Source organism: Staurois parvus, unplaced genomic scaffold (genome assembly GCF_062004578.1).
Source record: "Staurois parvus isolate SC_StPar_1 unplaced genomic scaffold, SC_StPar_1.0 ptg000019l, whole genome shotgun sequence".
Taxonomy (NCBI): Eukaryota; Metazoa; Chordata; class Amphibia; order Anura; family Ranidae; genus Staurois; species Staurois parvus.
Window position 1 is genome coordinate 16,257,471 of NW_028317815.1, and position 23,911 is coordinate 16,281,381.

The window sequence follows — 23,911 nt, forward strand, 5'->3', positions numbered from 1 at the left end:
TGTATCCTTTTGTGGGTCCATACAGAGATTTAAATCTCCTGCTACTATCAAACGCCCTTTTTTGAAGTCTATCAATTTTTTCAACAGACCCTTCAAATAGATCTCCGGCTTTTTGGTAGGACAATATATATTGGCTAACGTACACTCGATTCCCTGTAATTTACCTTTCAAGAACAGGAATCTCCCCTCCGGATCGGTCCTTCTATCCTCCAGCTCAAATCTCATATTCTTTGCCAACCCTATTGCCACCCCTTTTGCTCTTTTAATTGGAGAGTCAGCGTAATACCATGTTGGATAATATTTGGATTTTAATTTCACGTTTGATTCTATCTCAAAATGTGTTTCCTGTAAAAATACCACTGACGTTGCCCTATGATGTAACTCTTTAAACAACTTAAATCTTTTCCCAGGACAGTTCAACCCATTCACATTATATGTTGTAAACTGTATTTCTTCCATCCTTCTTAATTCTGTCTATCTTTCCTCTAATACACCTCCTCTTATTAGACCCTAGTATCTAGCAGCTTATTAACCCAACCTCCCCTCCCCACACTCCCTCCCACCGAACCCCCATCTCCCACCCCCACCCCCCACCCCTCTCACCCTCTCTTTTTTTTTCCCTACCCATTTTTAGGCATATAAACTGCCTACAAATCATTTGTGGATCTATTTCCACCATTGATTTAAAACTTAGGGCGTAAGCTCCATCCATGTACAGCTCACCTCTCCTCTGACCCCCCCAGATCCCCTCTCTCTATCATCTAGACTCAGCAAGAATCTTTACTTCCCTCCCTTAACCGAAGCCTCCAGGAGGACCTCAACATCCGGAGGGGAAAGACCAGGGGCGAGAGAGAGAGAGAAAAAAAACCAAAACATTTTCTACTTAATTCTCCCTCCTTTCCCTCCCCAGCCCCGAGGCCTCCCTCCCCCTCCCCCCGACATGCTGCCAGTCCTCTTTTCTTGTATCGTCTGTATTTCCTTTATCTTCTTTTTCTTCTTCCCACCCAGCTATCTCCATTCTTTGCAAGTCCAGTCTATCACAAAAATCCCCTAGTTCCTCCGGAAATCTCAAATAAGCTGTGACCCCGTTTTTCCAACCAATTAAAGATGCTGAGGTACCCCATCTATACTGCACATTCTGTTTTCTCATTTGCTCCAATAGGGGTCTCAAGGATCTCCTTCTCCATAGGGTCTCTGCTGTTAAGTCCGCATAAATTTGGATAGTCAGATCTCCATACTTAATTAATGATCTTCCCTTGGTCTTCTTCCAAATCTCATCTTTAACCCCAAATTTTTGGAACTGGACAATTATGTCTCTCGGTCTTTCCTTCTCAGTAGCCTGTTTGAGCTTTCCTATTCTGAACATTCCGTCTAACTTGATCCCGTCTGTTTCAGGTCTGTCTCTTATGGAATTTAGAATTTTTTTAACTAGTTCATATAGTGTTTCCCCTTTTGCAGTCTCTGGGATTCCTCGTACTCTAAGGTTACACCTTCTTTCTTTATTTTCTTGAACTTCCATCTTATAGATCAATTTTTTCTGGGTATTTTCCAATTGACTTATTTTTTCCTTAGATTATCTATATTTTGGGCCTGGGTTTTAACTTTCACCTCTGTTTCTTCCACTCTTGATAGCAGATGCCCTAAATCATTTTGAATAGCTGTCATTTCATGTTTTATCGTTTTTTCCAAATTTTGAAACATTTCTATCATCTCCTTCTTATTTGGTACTTGTAGTTCACCATCAGATTCTTTTTTTCCCAAGCCATCCACTATTTGTTGACTATAGCTGCTATTCATGCCCAGTGATAATCTAGGACTATTTCATGAAATAGTGTCCATTTCCCCTTTTGCGCTTGCTCCTTGGGCCTTTTCTGGCGTAGTATTTCCATATGATGTAAATTTCTTTATTGTTCCTGTTTGAGACCCTTTGAGCCCTGCTCCCTTGGGACCTTTATTCTTCATATCTTCTGTAAATCTTGATAGGCTTGCTATTATTCCTATATATTTTACTCTCCTAGGACACCTCCCCTCCCCTCCTTCACCCCTTGTTCTCCTATGTTACTCAGGGGTCCACAACACAGTAAGCCCCCAGCAGCTCTCACTCACCCTTCCCTTCTCAGGACAGTGGCTCCAGGCTTGTGTGGAGAGCCTTCGCTGCTGCTCAGTCCTGGGGGGGGATTCCTCTGGGTTTCCGATGTTGTATTTGTTTCTTTCTCCTTAGGGTTCATCACGGGTAAGCAGGGTGGGTTTGCTGGTGTTCATGGGTCTCCCTGACCCAGGATCGGACAGCCCGCCAGGGGGGTACAGGCAGCTGTGAGCTGGCGGCTCCCTCTCTTATCAGGAAGCCGGCCGGCTTCCTCTTTCCCCCAGAGATCCTCCGCGGCTGGCCACGTGCTCCCACAGCTTCACCTCTCCTCTCAGCCGCACGGATCTCCCACTCATATAGCGCCAGGAAAAACCGGCGTGTCACTGCAGCCTCAGACCAGCTCTTATCTCGGGCTCTCTGGGTTAAAGTCCCCAGCCCTCCAGCCTCCAGTGGGTCAGCTCCTAGTGAGGGTCACTGGGTGGATCGGGAAGCGGGACCCAGCAAGGAGCTAGTGCCACTCGCTCCCCACAACCGCCATATTCAGGGTCCTCCCCTTTCCTTCAAGCAGGTTTAGGGATTGGTCCGGCGTCTCCCCTCTCCTGTCAGGTAACCGGCCGGCGTCTCTGCTTCCCAGTGATCCTTTGCAGCCACCAGCGTGCTCACGCCGCACTGCTCCGTTTCCCCGGCAACCCGACAGCTGCACTCGGATCCCCGCCGCTTGTTCACCTCCCGGAGCTCCGTGCCCGCTCTCCTCTCCCTTCACTGCGCTGGCTTCTCCCCCTTTGGAGACCTCCTCGATCAGGTAGGGCTCCGCACTTCACACCATGGGGGATCTCGGGATGGTCAGCTTGGAGGTTATCGGAGAGCACTCACATCGTGCTCTCCGTTGCCGCCATGTTTAAGCTCTGCCCTCGCTTGACATCACTGCCCATAAACCAATTAATTTACACGTAGTAGGATTTTTTTTAGCAAAAGACGTGTACATTTTGGCCAAAAATGTATGATGAATTTTGATTTTTTACATTTTTTTACTGGACAAGTTCAATAGCAAAAAGTCAAGAATAATGTTTTTTTCTCAAAATTGTCAGGCTTTTTTTTTCATGGAGCAAAAAAAGAAAAAACACACAGGCAATCAAATACCACTGAAATAAAGCTCTATTCGTGGAAAAAAATGACGTAAATTTAATTTGGGTGCAGTGTTGCATGACCGCACAATTGTCAGTTAAAGTAACACAGCGCCTTACCGCAAAAAATGGCCTGGTCAGGGAGGGGGGTAAATCCTCAGGAGGACAAGTGGTTAAACATGTTCCTTAAATGCTACTTATTAATTGCTGAAATGTAAATTTTTTCATTAACATTAGTTTTAAGTTAAGAATAAAAAACCAAATTCATCTTTTCTAACTAATGGCTTCATTTGAAACTGCATAGCCAGAAGAAGTCAGTCTCTATATTATTTATAATCAAGTTAAGATGATGAGTTTAGGATAATACAACTTTTTTTAATTTCTATTCACAAGAGTTAAAATCTATTTTATAAACTTGCAGGAACTGGTGGCCTTTGGATTAAGCAATATATTTTGTGGCTGTTTCAAAGGATTTGCTGCAAGTACCTCACTATCACGATCTGCTGTCCAGGAAAGCACAGGGGGTAAAACACAGGTTTGTGCATTCTCATTGATAATCCCACTATAGTAATTGTTTTTTTAAGGACAACTGTAATGCATGCAAATACAATCTGTGCTTTTCCCTCTATTGACTTATCTAAAGTGCTTGATTATACATGTGTGAAGGGCTAGGTAGAAATATACAAATAATATTGTAAAAGTATTTGTGACACAAGCTATTACAGTCAGAAAGGTTTCTTCTTCCCAAATCAGTAATCTAAACAAAGTAATTGGGAACAGAGGAACTATTGCAATCAGCATATAACATTATCCATAAGTACATAGGTGCACAACAGTATGGAAATAAAACAAACTTTATATAAGAAAATATTAAAGTGGTACTAAACCCAAGACCCTGCATTCACTCTATCTGGTCTCCTACAGTACACAAAACATAGAAGTTCAATTATTTTAGTAAATATAAACTGCTAAATACCTTTTCTCATCAGCAGTTAGAGCAGTTTTGTGACTTCTATCAATGTTCAGCAGAGCACTGGCTAAAGCTTGTAGGAGGAGTTTTCTTTTTGTTCTAGGAGGATGCAGAACCCCTGACCTCTGTCTGGACAGTGCTGGTTGGCCCTGTGCTGATTACATTTATTTATTTATTTATTTATCGAGTTTATATAGCGCCAAAGGGTTTGCTCAGCGCTGTACAATAGAGGGGGGACAATACATGAAACAGAACAGTAACATCAAACAGTACACAAGCGGTAAGAGGGCAATACTCTTTCGAGCTTACAATCTAGGAGGGAGGGGGTAGAGGCACAGGAGGAAACGGCTGTGGGGGATGGAGTGGTAGGAGGAGGGAAGGGCAGCGGCTGTTAGGTGAGGGTGGGGTAGGCTTCCCTGAAGAGGTGGGTTTTCAGGGAGTGCCTGAAGGTGAGGAGGGAAGGTGACAGTCTGATGGATTGGGGTAGTGAGTTCCAGAGGATGGGGGAGGACCTGGAGAAGTCTTGCAGTCGTGCGTGGGAGGAGGAGACCAGGGAGCAAGATAGAAGGAGGTCCTGTGAAGAGCGAAGGGTACGGGTAGGGTGGTACCTGGGAATCAGGTCGGTGAGGTAGTTAGGGGCAGTGTTGTGAATGGCCTTATAGGTCAGGGTGAGCAATTTGAATTTAATGCGTTGGGCAATGGGGAGCCAGTGGAGGGAGAGGCAGAGGGGGGTGGCAGAGGTGGAGCGGCTGGTGAGGTGGATGAGTCTGGCCGCTGAGTTCAGGATGGTCTGAAGCGGGGAGAGCCTGCACTGGGGTAGGCCGGTGAGGAGGGAGTTGCAGTAGTCCAGGCGTGAGATAATCAGGGAGTGTACTAGTAGTTTAGTGGTGTCTGGGGTAAGGAAGGAGCGTATCTTGGAGATGTTCCGGAGGTGGAGCCTGCATGTGTTTGTGAGAGATTTGATATGAGGTTGAAAGGAAAGGTTTGAGTCCAGAATGACGCCAAGGACCTTGGCTTGCTGGGCGGGATTGATGGTGGTGTTGTTGGTAGTGATGGAAAGGATGGGGGGGGGGGGCGCGGGCTGGGGGGAAGATGAGAAGCTCGGTTTTGGAGAGGTTGAGTTTGAGGAAATGGAGCAACATCCAGTCAGAGATGTCGTTTAGGAGGTGAGTGATGCGGGCGGAGAATGTGGGGGTGAGGTGAGGGGTGGATAGGTAGATTTGAGTATCATCAGCATAGAGGTGGTAATTGAAGCCGTGGGAGTGTATGAGTTTGCCAAGGGAGGAGGTGTAGATGGAGAAGAGAAGGGGTCCAAGGACAGAGCCCTGGGGGACCCCAACAGAGAGGGGGAGTGAGGAGGAGGTGGCACCGTTGTAGGAAACGCTGAAGGAGCGTTGGGATAGATAGGACGAGAACCAGGAGAGAGCGGTGTCTCTGATGCCAAGGGAGAGTAGTTTATTAAGGAGGAGGGGGAGGTCGACTGTGTCAAAGGCCGCGGAGAGGTCTAGGAGGAGGAGGACAGAGTAGTCGCCTTTGGCTTTGGCGGTTAGTAGATCGTTGGTGATTTTGAGGAGGGCAGTTTCGGTGGAGTGAAGGGGACGGAAGCCGGACTGTAGTGGGTCAAGGAGGTTGCTGTCAGTCAGGTGGGCGCTTAGGCGATCGAAGAGCAAGCGCTCAAGGAGCTTGGAAGTGAGTTGCAGCAGGGAAATTGGTCTGAGGTTGTTGAGGTCAGTGGGGTCCAGGGAGGGCTTTTTGAGTATGGGGGTGATGTGCGCATGTTTTAGGGGGGAGGGGAAGATGCCAGTAGAGAGGGAGAGATTAAAGATGTGGGTAAGGGAGTGGATGAGGGAAGAGGGGGGTGACCGGAGGAGTTGAGAGGGGATAGGGTCCAGGGGGCAGGTAGTGAGGTGGGCTTCTGAGAAGACTCTGCTGACTTCCGAGAAAAACTGCACTCTCCCAAGAAAAAACAAACCTCTCTAGCAATACACACCAAACTGAGCATGTGCAGAGCATCTCCACACGATATGTCTTATCAGGGGGACACTGAAAGAAGGCGAGGATCAGAGAAGTCAGGATCAAACAGCCTTTTTACACAATACAGAGGATTAACCCCTTAGGTTCCACAGTGAGTATATCAAGCTTTACTGCATATACAGACTGATTTTACTGTTGTGGGTTTAGTAACACTTTAAACACAGTACATACATCCAACGTACAACATGCAGTAACATCAAAGGGCCCAAGAGTCCTGGTGGAATTGTGCACATATATATATATATATATATATATATTAATGCTAACCATACACTAGCAAAAAAAATTTTAACTTGTTTTTGAATAGCAAACACTCGGTTGTGAGAGCAAATATGATAGTGACATCATGTAATGACCGAATTTCAAATAATACCTCATTCAATGGATAAAAGTTAATCTATTTTTCATCCGTTTTGTCACATATGTGCAGTACAAAAAGTTTGATTTTTAACAGGAAAGAAACACATTAGCCTTTCAATTTATCGTATGTTTGGTAGAAGTTTTCCAACCTGTTCCTTTTTGGCTCTGAAAAGTCAAAAATAGTTTTCTATTTGTGCCCATTAGCTGGACAAAAAATGAACGAATACTCAAAATTACAAATTTTCAAACAATTTCTCATCTAGTGTATTGGGGACCATTTTTAATAGAGATACAACTAGATGAATGTTGCAGCAAAGTCCAGTTGCAGGGACCCCTGAGGACATTCAAGTGGCATTAATTTTGGTGTTGGAGACCTGCTGTCAAGATCTACAATGATGAGGAGATCTTCCAGCTGTTGTCCAAAAGGCCTGGAATGCAGATTTTCACCAACAGAAACTGTGGTGTGTCACTGGAACTCAGATTCACTCAATGTTGTACTCTGTGCTTAGTCCCTAGTAGTGTCTAATTTGTCATGCAACCAGACCTCAACTACCAGAAGGATGTCTAACCCAGCTCTAGCATATGAAGGTTATTGAGCAATGAGCTAAAACTAGCTATCCCAGACAGGAGGTGACAGGGTTAATTAAAATACCAGGAGCTGCATATAAACTCTAGTGCAGTAACCATGTTAAATTACTAACATACTAGAAGGTGACCACTACACACATACAGTAGCATAGACTTAGCATTCTGATACGTGCATGTGAGATAATAACAGTAGTGGATAATGTAGATACACACTCAATAGATTGTTAGCTCCAAGGAGCAGGGCCCTCGAACCCCTCGTGTATCGCACTGTATTGTTATTAAACTGTCTCATGTATTGTCTCCCATTGTAATGTACAGCGCTGAGCGAACTATTGGCACTTTATAAATACTGTATAATAATAATAATAAGCTACGAGCATCTTCATTTAAACTATTAGAACATAGGAGTACTTGCATAATAGCCTCTGCTTCTGGTCTGGGTGAAATCCAAAAACAATACCAACTCCTCTGTGTTTAAGGTCATGCGGCTCAGCTCCTCTCTCTCTCTCTTCTCTTCCTTCTTTTTGGGTTTTAACCCAGCCCCACAGAGACAGGAAGTGATGTACATAAATAATTCACAGTGCAGCCACAAATACAGATAGTAGGGTTCAGAAGATCGCTGCATATATTACAGAAAAATATTGAAAAGGTAAACAAGAAATGTATTGTGTATGTAAGCCAAAACTCTATTAAATTCTCAGTAGAAAAGGGTCAGATAACCCATCCACCCAGTGTACTTAATTAGAATAATGACAATGTTGTCAAAAACCCAGAGAAGCTAAAAGCTTGTCTATAGCTTCACACCTGTCTATAACTTTGGCACAGTACTGTGCAGGGTATTTATATATATATATATATATATATATATATATATATATACCCTGCACAGTACTGTGTATATATATATATGTGTATATATATATATATATATATATATATATATATAAACAGAAAATTGTTATCAATACATACCGTAATTTTCCTTTCTTGGCTTGTCCTCACATCAGCACATTCTGGATTAACTCCTCCTGTTGACCCCCCAGGACCACCTTCTTCTAGCCTAATAAAAAGGAGGTCCTCCCTTCCTTTCACTTTCTATAATATAGTGACAACAGGCCACTTAGGGAGGGAGAAGATTGTGCTGGCATGAGGACAACCCAGGAGAGGAAAATTACGGTAAGTATTGATAACAATTTTCCGTTTTCCTGGCTGTCCTCCCATCAGCACACTCTGGGTTATACCAAAGCCAATATAGGGCGGTAAAGTAAGAAAATAATAGTAAAAAAATGGGATGCAAAATGACTTGAATTGCTAATTCATGAAACTTTTAATTGGTTTGAAAAGGTGCCAATAACACCGCACCTCCAAATTCTGAAGTATGTCGCATTAGTTGTTGTTCTCCTTGCTTTTAGTAGTGTAGTGATTACTTCACTTGAGATGACCTGTGATTTCAATCTGGCTGACTCAGGAGCCAAGCCATTAGTTGTAATCTCTGAAGATTGGGATGGGCACACCGCCTTTGCTGCAATAAATCCCTTCTGCGAGGCAGGGGTATTGGCACGGCTGATGCCATCTGCGTTAGCAGGGGAAAACATGGCCTCTAGGGCCAAAAGGGTACTATTAAAATGGCATGGGCTTCTTCCTTCACAATTTTCAGTAAAACTTTCATGAAAAGAGGGATAGAAGGAAACAGATACAATACGGGAATGTGCCATGGGATCTAGAAGGCGTCTTGTGCTGTTGCTTTGTTGTATTTGTGTCCTGCCATGATCCTTGGCACCTGTGCATTTTCTGGGGTTGCCATCAGGTCTATGGAGGGTACCCTCATTGGACGAAGATTGGCTTAAGATAGAGTCTGTTAAGTACACATTCCCAGCTGCTGGGAAACTCCCGACTCAGTTGATCTGCTATTCGGTTCTGTTTGCCCGAAATGTATTGTTCTGCATAGTTTGTATTTTATTGTCTAACATGTCCCTGTGGGTTATTCTGCATTGGTAGAACCACATGGAGATTGAGGAATTGATTTGTTGAACATCAACGATTTGTAGAGGAGGGAGTTGAGAGACATAGAGGCACTTCAAAGAGCAAAATGTAAAAAGTACTGAAGACCAAAGGGTATGGGTCATTGAGGGAATCTCAAAATCTTATCCCCCCGCTGCACGGTTCAAAACATTATGTGAACAAGAGACTTACTGGATTTACATATTAGATACGTTGGTCCCCAGGGGTCTTAATAAGAAAATTGAAATCTGTACCATCTTATAAATAATAATTTTTCCTAGTAGAGAAACTGTTCACAATTCATTCAGTAATATGATTTGATTTCATTACATCTGCTAATAAATATTATCCTTTATTCATGAGGAAATTAAAATCAGTACCATTTCACAAGCCTTTCCTAGCAGTGAAACCACTAACAATTATATTCAAGTAACATGATCTAATTAATATTATCAATTTTAATATATTCGTTATTAAATAGCATTTCTTATTCACATTATGTCACAGCTACTTCTGTTGTGCTGTTCTATATAACAGCATAATTTTATATTTCTTACTCCCTTGAAGCATGCTTCCAATTCGGCTCTTTTGCAGTGAGACAGGAACATTTTCCCCTCCTGTGTGTTGAATATTAGACCTAGGTATTCCATCTCTTGAGTTGTGATAAGCTGACATTGTGGTTATCAGCCAACCAACCTTGATCAGGATTTTCATCACATTGCCATGCTGTCATGCTGTCAAGCTAATTCCTCACTTGAACAAGCCACAATTATAATATTGTCCAGGTAATGGAAGATTTTTATTTTCTGCATGCAGATATACGAGATAGTGGCAAGTAGAATTTTGGAGAAAACTCGAGGTGTCATGCTGATTCTGAAAGGCAAGCAAATGAATTGATAATGGCACTCCCCTACAGCGAACATGAGATATTTATGTTGAAGTTTGTTGATCTGTACATGTATATATGCATCTGCCAGATCGATTGATATCAGCCAATCTCCTGGCTGCAAAACAGATATAATTGTATACACTTACTCCATCTTAAAGCTTCTGGGCTCTATAAATAGGTTCAGAGCTCTTAGGTCCAGAACTGGCTTGGGTAGCCTTGGGTACCAGAAAAATCTGAAAATAGACTCTTTTCTCTTATTGACACTGGGGTATCGGTGAAATTGCTTCCTTCTGATGCAATTCGATGAAATAATCTCACAGGACTTTCCTTTACCTCTAATCTTGTGGCCATTCTGTCTGTGTGAAAATATTTGGTGTTTTTTCTCAAAATCTTATTTTGTACCCTTTCTCACTGTTTCCTGGACCCATCGGTCCATGATCTTCAACGTCCATACCTTACAAAAGGACGCTGTCCATACCAGCTTGGCACCCACCTGATGGGGCCGGAGGGACAAACCAGCAAAAAGATTTGTCAGCCTTCTTTGCCGTTCGCATTGCCCTGGACTTTATGCCTCTTAAGGATGAGCTTTGCGTCCCTCACCATTGCGGTCTCACATATTCTCATCCCAGTCTATATGATCTGGCTTTCTAACCTCTTTTCAGATCGAGCTGACTAAAATTAAAAGGTTGCTGTCGCTTCCTCGCCCTTTGCTGTAGTAGGCCTGATTTCCTGCCAGTGACCTGCTTTATTGCTTCCTCTATGGTTTTCCCAAATAGTATTTTGCCATTATATTAGAGGTTGCATAGCACTTGTTTTGATGCCTCGCTACGTCCCAATGTCTGAGCCAAAGGGCCCTTTTTGCTATTACTAAATACACCATAAGCCTGGCTAGAGGTTTCACCAGGTTTTTGGAGGATTCTGCCATCAAGTTGAGTTCTTCGAGGGCTGCAATGATCTTTGATGTTTCTACTGTAGTTTTTAGTGCTATCTCTGTTTTCTACCCAAACCTTTTGGGCCCTTGAGACCGAGGTTAGGGTTATAGCTGGATGACAGGCTGTACCTGCAAAGGAGTAGAACTTTTTAGGGTCAACGTCCGCTGCCATCCATTGGGTCTTTGAAGGTGGTAGAGCCTTCCAGAGGCAGAGAAAGGTGTCCTGCTAGATGCTGTAGGGTTGCATCTACCCCAGGGGCTGCTTCCCAAATGGCGATGTCTGAGGGTTTGAATGGGACAGATTTGCAAACCGATTTTGGACCTTTGTCTTCCTCTCTGGCTTCTCCCATTCTTCCTCAATTAATTCCATGATTTCTTTTCGGCTTTCCTGTTCTTACTTATGAGAGATATAAACAAGTAAATACTGGTAAATAAATATATACTATATTGCCAAAAGTATTGGGACGCATGCCTTTACACGCACATAAACATTGATGGCATCCCAGTCTTAGTCTGCAGGGTTCAATATTGAGTTGGCCCACCCTTTGCAGATATAACAGCTTCAACTCTTCTGGGAAGGCTGTCCACAAGGTTTAGGAGTGTGTCTATGGGAATGTTTGACCATCCTTCCAGAAGCACATCTGTGAGGTCAGGCACTGATGTCAGACAAGAAGGCCTGGCTCGCAGTCTTCGCTCTAATTCATCCCAAAGGTGTTCTATCGGGTTGAGGTCTAGACTATGTGCAGGCCAGTCAAGTTCCTCCACCCTAAAATTGCTCATCTATGTCTTTATGGACCTTGCTTTGTGCACATGTGCACAGTCATTTTTGGAACAGGAAGGGGCCATCCCCATACTGTTCCCACAAAGCTGGGAGCATGAAATTGTCTAAAATGTCTTATTATGCTGACGCCTTAAGAGTTCCCTTCACTGGAACCCCTGAAAGACCACCAGAATCCCCCCTCCAACAAACCTTGCATTTGGCACAATTCAGTCAGGCAAGTACCGTTCTGCTGGCAACCGACAAACCCATTCTGCTGGCAACTGCCAAACCCAAACACTCCATTGGGTTGCCAGACAGAGAAGCATGATTTGTCACTCCACAGAACAGGTCTCCACTGCTTTAGAGTCCAGTGGTATCATGCTTTACACCACTGCATCCGAAGTTTTGCATTGCACTTGGTGATGTAAGGCTTGGATGCAGCTGCTCAGCCATGGAAACACATTCCATGAAGCTTTCTATGCACTGTTGTGCTAATCTGAAGGCCACACGAAGTTTGGAGGTCTTAACTATTGATTCTGCAGGCAGTTGGCATCTTCTGCACACTGTACACTTCAACATGTGCTGACCCTTCTCTGTCATTTTATGTGGCCTATCACTTTTTGGCTGTTGTTCCCACTTGCTTCCACTTTGTTATAAAACCACTAATAGTTGAGAATATTTAGTAGCAAGGAAATTTCACGGATAGACTTATTGTACAGCTTGCAACCTATCACGGTACCGCACTTGAATTCACTGAGCTCCTGAGAGTGACCCATTTTTTCAACAATGTTTGTAGAAGCAGTCTGCATGCCTACGTGCTTGTTTTTATACACCTGTGGCCATGGAGGTGGTTGCAATACCTGAATCCAATGATTTGGAGGGGTGTCCCAATAGTTTTGGCAATATCGTGTACATACTATGTAAAAGGTTACAGTTGCAAGAAAAAGTATGTGAACCCCTTGGGATTACATGGAGTTTTGCATGAAATGGGCATAAAATGTGCTCTGAACATCATCTAAGTCACAACAATAGCAGAACACAGTCTGCTGAACATAATACTACATAAACATTAGATGTTGCCATGGTTTAATTGCACATAACATGTAAACATTCACAGTGCAGGGAGGAAAAAGTACGGGAGGCCCTAGCTTAATGACTTCTCCCAGAGCTAATTGGAGCCAGGAGTGAGCCAACCTTGACTCCAATCAGTGTGATGATATTGGATGTGTTGCTGACAGCTGTCCTGCCCTTAAAAAACACACACCTGTTTTGAGTTTAATGGTTTCAAGAAGCACTGTCTGATGTGAACCATGCCTCGCAGAAAAGAGCTCTCAGAAGACCTACGATCAAGAATTGTTGACTTGCATGAAGCTGGAAGGGGTTACAAAAGTATCTCCAAAAGCCTTGATGTTCATGTATCCATGGTAAGACAGACTGTCTACAAATGTAGGGGTTCACATACTTTTTCTTGCAACTGTAATTGATTTATAGGGTGTCTATTTATATATGCACTAAAGTACCAATAACTGCAGTTACATCAGAGGTTGCTAAGCCCAGGTCACGTCACTTAAATTACCAACATTTATTTACTGCAGAATGCTGTGAATTATATTTGTGTGTATTAGGAAAATGGTATCATACTATATTAGGAGACTGCTAATGGGGTTTTGTCAGTACTGACGTGGGTCCAACTGCAATAGCAAAAGTTCTTTAAAGTTGTTTAAAACAAACCTCCAGGTGAATGTGAATGACTATCATTTCCCAATCTGTGGCCCAAGGGCCACTTGAAGGCTCTGACTTTCTTCTACAGCATGATTTCAATCTTCAACCGCTCGTATAGAACAATCTCTGACCATTTTTTCTAGTAAGTCTTCAGTCTATGACAGTTTAATGTAGCATTATACTGTATATAATAACTAGAAAAGCTACAATTTCTGGGGAAATTGTGTGAAGTGTTCTTGCCTCCACCAGTAGTCTACAACTCACGCTCTAGCTTTTGTCACTCTGCTGCCTGCTCACACACCTGGGTTCCTATGGCAACTCACTCTACAGCAAGGGCAGAGAAGAGCGGTTAAAAACAAACTGCTCCAACTTGCTCACTTCACTGGCGGTTGCCATCTTCAAACGGTTGTAGTTTAAAAATTATAAATCCTACACCGAAGAGCTTTATATTGTAAGAATCACAAGACCCTGACCTACATTTAGATGCATATGCATGTCTCTTAAATATTAAAAATGAAGGCACAGTCGCAGTTTAGAAATTGCCCTTCAAATTTGTGTTGGCTAGAGTGGAGTTTCAATGAATGTCAATGGTCGGCGTGAGTTGCAAACAAATGGTCATATTGTGAAAACTATCAGGACTATGGCTTAGCCGTGGACATTTCTAGTGGCAGTAGGGATAGCTGAATGTTTTGATATAAGATTTGTGTAGGTGGGCTTGAAAATGAGGGAATGATGGCAGTTTAGAAATCATGTCCTGATTTTTCAGCTCACACTCTAGCTTTTGTAAGCTCCCACTCTATTTTTGAACATTCCGCCATTCATTCCTATGGGACGAATTTCACCACAAAAACGCCGATATTTCGTGAAGCATTCGGCGAAACGTTCCACAAAGTAATAGCACACCAATAGGGAACAATTCTCACGTTTCGGTATATTACTGTCTATGTAGTGTAAAAACTGTGGGAGGAGTTAGGGTGGTCAATTTGGCTATAATAATAATAATATATATGTGAGATAACAGTAAGTGGTCTTGCCATGCAAGAACACTTAAATATATGTGGTGCCAGGTCATGACCCCCAGTTCCAACCTGATTATAGTGCAGAGACAAAGTCATGCAAGTGAATATAGAAGCAAAGCAGGAGGTCTGGCTGATCAAAGTGGGAAGAGATGATAAGAATATCCAGAAACTAGGACAAAGGTCAGGTTAGGAAGCAGAAACGAGAATCCAGAAAAAGAGTGCCAAGGTTGAGAAATCAGTCTAGAAACAAATGCATGGGGGTCACAGATGATGTGAAAAACCAGACACACAGGAGTCACAAGGAGTGCAGGAGAGTGAAACATGGGAATTCAGGAACATAGAACACATACTGGATCATGGAACATGAAGTGGAGCTGAGAACACTTGGAATGGGGGTCTAGGGCTAGGTATAACCTTAAGCCATAGGAACTGATCTGAACATGACTTAAAGCGGAGCTCCACCCAAAAGGGGAGAAGGTTCCGCTTTAAGAACTTGCCCCCCACTCCTCATTAAAAATTGGCACCTATTTGGACAGGGGGGGAAGGTACCCGATTGTGACACGTACCCATGCTAATGTCTGCTCCAACCGCCTAGGCGATTAAATTTGGAAGTTCTCCCCCCCCCTGCAGTCTTCTGGACAAGTAACAGGTCACAGAAGATTGCGGGATCATCAACAATATGCAGCGCTGCTGGCACATGCACAGTGGGCACCTGGCTGTGAAGCCGCAAGCTGTCACAGCCAGGTGACCACAGTTAAGATGTTGATGCCAGGGACAGAAGACAGCCGGTGAACCCGGCTACAGTGAGTACACCACACCACTTGGATTAAGGGACAGGTGAGTGGCTATTTTTTTTTAAAGTCAGCAGCTACAATTTTTGTAGCTGCTGACTTGTATTTTTTTCATAGAAGACTGGAGCTCCACTTTAACTAATAAGGACAATTGGGAGACTGAAGAGAAAGTGGCAATGGAGCAAGTGTAGCAGACAATGCTCATAACTACCAGCACTGTGCTGCAGGGAAGCATAAACAGAGCACATTTCTGCATTTATAAATTTTGCCTTATAATAACTTTAAAAGTCTGCAGGTATAAATACCTTGCACGTCACAATATGCAACAATATCAGTTCTGAAAAAAAATAGAATGCAGTTTGGGCTCCAGTTTGAAGCCCAAGGCTGCATCATCTAAGAGTCATTGATTTACCCAACAAGCTGAGAATCTTCGCACTCTAAATTGTTTGAGTATTCACTTCAGTCAGAAGTAAACAGGATTTGGATAAACTGAGTCTCCTAATTTATTGCGTAAAGATCCTCAACTCATTTATTAAAGCGCTAGTAAACGGCAACTTTTTTTTTTCTTTAAACCCTGCAAGACATTCATAATGTGCTAGTATGCATCGCATACTTGGTCCTTCCTGGTTTGCGGGCTCCAACGGCTTGATTGGCAGCGCCATGATGACATCACTCCCACGCAGTGTGATTTTAAACAGGCATGATTGGTGTAACTTATATAGAGCCTGTTACTATAAACTGCTAGAAAAACATTTTTTATTTTTATCTCATGTAACATACTTTGCACACTAGGTTAATCTCTTGAGCTTTCCTATTCTTACTTATAAGGGATGTAAACAAGCAAATATTCTTACATTAATGCACATATTAGGTAAGAGGTTAATTGAATTATAGGGTACCTAGCTATATATGCACTAAAGTAAAAATAACTACAGTTACTTCAGAGGTGGATAAGTTCACAAACAACTTCTCCAGCACTCAAAGGTAAGTCACCAGACTGAAATATATAGTAAAAAATGGTTTTCCTCCAGGATAGTGATTAGGTGGTGCAGCCCTCCTCAGGTCTCATCACTTCTGAGTTCATTAGTCACAGAGAAAATCTTCTGCTCTCACATTTTGGCAGTTTACCACTTCTTGGGCCCCCTGTTAGGATAGGAAAGTCCAGGAACCACTGCAGGCACTGCTGCAGTTGATATCAGCAGCTTCTGAGCCCCTCGAAAGTGATCACATTCAACTAAAACCCAACTATATTTTTTATTCTCTAAAAATCCATACCAAGCTCACAACTGCAGCTTTGAGCTTGCTTTAATCCCTTGAGAACCAGGACCTTTAAAAACATAACCTGATAGACAGGGAGTTAAAGCAATTGTTGGATATATTTGCAAATACATCTAGTATGAGAAAAATTTTTTTATATATATATTAGCTTCTGGAAATGTCCTTGACTGGAGGACTGGCAGAGGGAGCTCCAGCGTGAGAACCCAATACTTTGTAGAGTCAAAAACTCTGCGCTGGCAATTTTAAACCACATTAGTCCCCTCTAATGTGACCCTTGTTTGTATACTCACTTTTTCTACTCTGGTATCCTTTGCACCAGACCTAGCAACAAAATTACTTTTATGATGAGTAAGGACTTATTCAGTCTTATTTACTACTTTAATATTCAGTTAAAAGAATTCATGTTTCTATACTATTTGGTGCAAAGTGACCTTGTATTATAACACTGTGTTTTTATGAGAGATAGACTATCATATGCTTTAAACTATCAATTACATTTATGTTATTTTATTTTGTTTTTAGTTTTTTTTGTGTAAACTCTGTTACTAGCATTACAAACAGTGTTACCATATCTAGTATTATACCATACAATTTCTATTGCATACAGTTTATTAAGAGGAGCTAGCCAACTCTATGGAGCAGATTTATTAAAGAAGTAATTTAGCATGTGTTTAAATGTGTTTAAATACGCAATTCAAAAGAAAAATGTAGTAAATCAGGCTAGGGTGCTTACCTTTGCACCTCTAGGTGATATAGTGAAGACATTATTAGCTCTTCCTTTACACACTGAAAATTGCCTCTCAGGGTTCAGGAAAAGCTCTTCTGTTATGCTGTTGGGAGTAAAGATTTGCTTTAGCAAATCGCCTCCTTATAATTTATTTAACTTTTGGCCATAAAACGTCCTCTTAAAGGGAAAATGTGACCATAAAAACTACATTTGAACATGTAACAAGTAACACTTTTGATGTTTAGATTAATGTTTTAATGCAATTAAAATGTGTGAAGGGACCTCATAGTACAACTATTATGGGGACCCTTGCCTCTTTACTTTGCATATCAAAAGCAATCCATCTTGTGATACATAATTATTTTTCCCATCCTTGCAATGAAATTCCAAGAGGTTCCCAAACATTATGATTTAAGTCCTTTACTTTAAGAATTTGCAAAATGCCTTTCTCACTACATAAATTACTATATAGTGAGGCAGTGCTGGGCCCCAGAGCAGCAGCATGGTTTGCAATGACAATGGTTATCCCCAGGGGCGGACTGACAACTCATGGGGCCCCCAGGCAATAGGGGATTATGGGGCCCCTGTGTCCTCGCCCACACTCAAATCACACCCAAAAAAGCCTATGAGAGGTACCAGGGACATCTCCAGGGGCCCCCTACTGACCCCAGGCCCTCGGGCCCGAGTTCCCCAATGGTCAGTCCACCCCTGGTTATCCCTATGGCAAGAAATGATCAATAAAAAGTGGGGAAGTGGTGTTGAATATAAATTTTACCATTGAAGGGTATCGTCCCTTTTAAAATGCAAAGCAATAGAAAACCATTACTCTGTGAAGCCATTTTCTGGGACCATGTGATAAGCTATGGGTACTTATACTCTTTAATCTCATATGTTGAAAGCTGAGGTGCTTAAACTGTTCATAAAGGATTGCTATTTATATTCACTTTGAGTCAAGTATGTCCCCTTCCAGTGGTCCCCCCACGGACCGGTGGGGCTTAGTTAGTCCCTCTTCTTTGGTTAATGGTCCATATATTATGGTTATACTTCAAGTGATTATATCTAATGTGATTACCCCATTTAAATCTGAGATTTAAGGTCCTGATGAAGCGGGTCTCTCTGTGAAATGCGTCAAATTACACTAGTGATATCTGAGGATTCCTCATCTTAAGTTATTTAGCTATTTAACTATTACAGTAACTGAAAGCACTGATGTCTAATTATGTATATTAACTATTTTTATATTGCTATATTTTTAAATGTAACAATAAAGATGTAAAAACATTTTTAATTATATACTATTGGTGTATATGTAACCTTTGGAAGTACATTCAAAGTCCCATCACTTAGACGTTTTCCTATAACTTGGCAATAAATGATAAGCTCACCCTCAGAAAGTTGAAGAGACCATGTAAGAGGGATTAGAAAAACATTTGCCTTGTTTCTGAAATAAAAATAAAATCTTCTTTTCCCTACAACATGTTGTTCAGTTTATCTACCTATATTCAATTACAGGTGGCAGGACTTCTATCAGCTATAATTGTTATGATTGTCACTTTGGCTATTGGATTCCTTCTGGAACCATTACAAAAGGTAAGATTTAGGTCTCAAGTTTAAAATTGTGTAACAATTACTTTATACAAGTTTTAACACAAATCTTTATTCATTTATTTATTACAGGTGCTTATATAGCACCGTCAATTTACGCAGCGCTTCACATATATATTGTACATTCACATCAGTTCCTAACCCTCAAGGGGCATACAGTCTAAGGTCCCTAACTCACATTCATACATACACATACTAGGGCCAATTTAGACAGGAGCCAATTAACCTACCAGTTTGTCTTTAGAGTGTGGGAGGAAGCTGGAGTACTTGGAGGAAACCCACATAGGCACAGGGAGAACATGCAAACTCCAGGCAGGTGGTGTCGTGGTTGGGATTCGAACCAACGACCCTAGTACTGCCAGTAAATGCTATAATTTTTTTTATTCATTAGGCTGAGTAATATTAAAATTATTATAGCGTCTAAAATGCAGGAACTTATAGCGTCTAAATTGCAGAATATGCAAACTAAGTTATTTACATATTTAAAAAACAGCAGTTAATAACATGCTTCCAGTATGAATGAGGCCTAAGGATAGGCAGAGAAAGACAATGTTGTGTAATTATTTTACATGCATAAACTGTCTTTTCTGTATACAGCTCTTCAGAAATAACTGGATCTAAGTCAATATAAATATTCTTGAACTTTAATAAGAGTGTTTTACATTTAAAACACATGGTCACTCTGCTTTTAAGATACTGATACATACTATCCAATACAGTCTTGTAATTGGCTGTAGATTATCACATGGTGTTTGGTTTTAAAGTTGAGGCCATGACAATAATTTAGTATATTAGCTTTCATTAGGCTGAATTAACAATGTGTGAGGTAACAGGCATTTTACTGCACTGCAAACACTTGTCACCGCAAGAATACACAGAAAACAATTGTTTCCTATGTGTCCCATTCATACTGCAATGCAGCCTGGAGCTGTGCTGCAGTGTGCTGTGAAAAAATGCAGGCATGTTGCGTTTATTGCAGCGCAGAGTGCCGAACCATAGGGCTCCATACAGTACTGCTGTATATTGCCATTAATAAAGTGTATGTTTTGTAAACTTTACAAAAAGTTTGTACACATTTTTAAAAAAGGGAACTATGCATGCCACACTGCCCCCTAACGCAGCCGGGAATGGGGAGCTGCCAGGGAGGTAAAGCACTCTGGCAGCTCTCCTTTCCCATGTAAATTCACCCTACATCATGTCCTTTATGCTGCATCCTCAGATTTAGGCTTTAGCTGAGCTTGGATATATCCATACTTTGAGTGAACAGTTAAATCCAACCTTGATAGGTGCATTTTTTTTACAGTCTGTACTTGCAGCATTGGTCGTGATCAACCTAAAGGGAATGTTGATGCAGTTTAATGAAATCCCCAATTTGTTTCGCAAGGACAAATATGATTGTGTAAGTAGTACTTATTAAGTCTTTGTTCTGACGTATTTATTTTGTTTATTGATGTTCTAAAAAAAAGTTGTGCAATGTCCAAGTACCAGGGCAAATAATTAATGAAAGCATAATTCCATTTTTGCAAGAAATTGTTAAGATAGCTGCCAGAATAGGAAACTGTTTGCTTGCGCTGTATGATCTCCACTATGAGTTCAAAGTCTGGTGTCATAAAAAAGTGGGAGTCAATAGAGATTCCGACTCTATAAATTACCTTCTTGGACTAATTTAGATAGCATATCTTACCCAGTTGAAGCAACAGGAATACATCAAGGACTTTAACAACATAAATAATTATCAAGAAAGCGTTCTCTTGATATGTGATTTTTTTCTTTTTAACCACTGTCTTTAAAGTGGACATTCCCTTGAAAAATGGAAATTCCTTGCTGATTAAGACTCCTCTGTGTAGTGGGGTCCCATCTCTCACAGCACCCCAGTAAGCCAGTAAGCAAACCGGGCTTTAGTCCCTTTTTTACCTACATTGATGGCAGACTGGAGTCTGAAGGGTAAAACACAGTACATTGAGATTATTGTATTAATTCATTGTTTAGCAATACTAGCATAGTGACAAAACAATGAAACATAACTGTAATAGTGTGTACATTATACAAGAGGAGCTGTTGGAGGGGAAATGGCAGCATGGTACTACTTGAGGTCTTATATTTTTGGGGTGTTTAAAGTTTGCCTTACAATCCTCCATAGGGAAAATCAAGTCCACTCTAAAAATGTCCATGCATTTTACATCTTCACAGGTTCACCTGAACAGGAATTAGGCGCTAAAGGCTCTTTTACACATACATTGAATTCTAAATCAGCCTTAAAGCATACAGGCGTACCTCGGTTTATGAATTTATTTCATTCTTTTCATATTGTGAAAAATTTGTAAACCGAAACGCAGTTTCCCATAGGAATGCATTGAATGGCAATTAATCTGTTCCGGAGGTCAGAAAAAAGTTTTAAAAAAGTCTTTTATCTGTTCAAAACTCTTTATAAAATGTACTTTAAAGGCATAAATACTGTACAGGGACTTGATTAAAAATTATTTTGTAAATGCATTGAAAACCAATTAATCCATTCCGGAGGTCAGAAAAAAGAAAAATAAAGTTTTATCTGTTCAAAACTCTTTATAAAGTGCACTTTAAAGGCATAAAGGGACATTATTAAAAAAAAAAATTGTAAATGCATTGAAAACCAATTACAGTAATCCATTTGTATTGCGGAAAAAATTTGTAAACTGACCCATTTTTTTCAATGGATTTTCATTCGTAAACTGAAAATTACATTAACCGAGGCATTTGGAAACCGAGGTACGCCTGTATTACTGTACTTACTGTACCTACTGTATAGCATTAATTAGCATTTTGGATGTATTCTACAGACATTGATGTCTTATAAAACATCACTCCTTCATGCCCTGTGAAAAGTGTTTTTTTTCATTTTTACAAGGCTAAAATGGGAAATGATCACTTTGGACACTGTGCAACCATAGGCGCGTTTACAGTACGTAAATAGTAATTTGGAGTGGCATTGAAAGGCCTAAGGGAAGCGTTACAAATGTGACCCATCCACCTATTTTCAACACATGTGTAAAAGAGACCTAATAGCAAGAGCAATGTTGCATTAAAACCAAGTCATTAAAGTGGTAGTAAAGTCATTTTTTTCACTTGTTCCTACAGGTAAGCCTATAATAAGGCTTATCTGTAGGTACTGTAACTATCTCCTAAATGTGCACTGTTTAGGAGATATTTAGTTGTAAAAGACACCAGCACATGCGCTCTGAAGGAACAGCACGGGTATGTGTGCCATAAAAAGTGATTCACACACATGTGCAGGAGTGACGTCATGGCAGCTTGGTCATTTAAGCTGCCGAACCCGAAAGAAGGACCGGGTAAAAATGGAAGCCCTGTCAGCGGTGACAACGCACGGCTGGAAGACTTCCTTTAAAGGCAAGTTTCACATAATGTGCTAGTATGCAATGTATATTAGCACATTATGCCATTGTCTTACAGGTTTTTTCTTTTGTTTTTTTTTTAAAGGTCACAGTTTACTACTGCTTTAAAGATAAAGTGTTAACATGTATCTGCTGAGCAAATGTACAGAAAAGTTGTTTGTTGGGGGGGGGGGGTTAAATAAGTTATGTACATAAACTGACTGCACATATGTATATATTTCTCTAATTTGGAACATCCAGCCATTTAAGGATACAAACTTTGGAAAAGTTAACCATCAAGATGAAATCTGCTTGGTTGTGAAGGTCTACTGTACATTGCACTGTGTTTTAATGAATTAAATGAATAAATAAAATAAATTAGTATATGACACAACCTACAGTTGACATTTCATTGTTTGCAGTTGGTATGGGTGGTGACCTTTATTTCTGCTGTTCTACTTGGACTTGACCTTGGACTGGCTGCAGGAGTTGGATTTGAGTTGCTGACTGTGGTATTCCGTGCACAGTTGTAAGTAGTGCTTTGTGTTTAGCCTACACTATACAGGTGTGAGAAATAACAATAGACAAGTTAAAGTTACAGTATATTTATTATTGTTATTATTTATTATTATACAAGATACTATATAGCGTCAACAGTTTGCGCAGCACTTTACAAAATGAAGATAGACATTACAGTTACAATACAAGTTGGTACAAGAGAAAATAGAAGGCCCTGCTTGTTAGAGCTTACAATCTAGGAGGAGGGGTTGAGTGATACTAAAGGTAATAGGTGTGGGGAAATGAGCTGATGGAGGAAATAAAAGGCAGTTTACTAGTTAGAAGAAGGATAGGCTTCTTTAAAGAGAAAGGTTTTCAGGGATTGTCTAAAGTTGGATAGAGTAGGAGATAGCTGGACAGACTGGGGTAGGGAGTAACATAGGATGGGAGAAGCTCAGTAGAAGTCCTGGAGGCAAGCATGGGAGGAGGTGACATGGGAACTAGAGAGCAGAAGGTCTTGGGAGGATCGAAGCGAGTGGTTTGGTTGCTATTTTGAGACCAGGTTGTTGATGTAGCTGGGGGGCAGAGTTGTGGATGGCTTTTCAAGTTGTTGTTAGTATTTTGAATTTTATTCTTTGGGCTAGTGGAAGCCAGTGGAGGGATTGACAAGGAGGGGTAGCAGACACTGAACAGTTGGTAAGGTGGATGAGCCTGGCAGCAGTATTCATGATGGACTGGAGGGGAGATAGCCTATGTAAAGGTAAGCCAATGAGGTGGGAGTTGCAGTAATTGAGGTGAGAGATAACCAGGGAGTGAATTAGGAGCTTTGTGGTTTCATTGGTTAAAAAGGGGTATATTCTGGAGATGATGTGGAGGTTGATGCAGCATGATTTGGACAGGGATTGGATGTGGGCCTGAAAGGATAGTTCAGAATCCAGGGTTACCCCTAGCACCCTGGCATGCAGGGATGGGTTGATAGTGATGCTATTGATCCTGACCAAGAAATCAGGGGAAGAGGCACGTGGGGGAGGAAATATTATGAGCTCAATATATTACAATAAGTAAATAAATCTATTACCAGAATAAAAAACACTACATATTTGCAACTAGAAAAGCTACAATTTCTGGAGAAATTGTGTGAAGTGTTCTTGCCTCCACCA

General features: G+C 41.2%; 1 protein-coding gene across 1 annotated transcript in view; it reads left to right on the top strand.

Annotated features, from left to right (window-relative positions):
• Positions 1–23,911, top strand: part of LOC149472908 (chloride anion exchanger-like) — a 65,605-nt gene that overhangs the window by 22,095 nt on the left and 19,599 nt on the right. The window contains exons 9-12 of the mRNA XM_089685142.1: positions 3,632–3,745; positions 18,793–18,870; positions 20,189–20,284; positions 22,676–22,782. Of these exons, the coding sequence (XP_089541268.1) occupies positions 3,632–3,745; positions 18,793–18,870; positions 20,189–20,284; positions 22,676–22,782 (395 nt within the window). The remainder of the gene's footprint in view (positions 1–3,631; positions 3,746–18,792; positions 18,871–20,188; positions 20,285–22,675; positions 22,783–23,911) is intronic.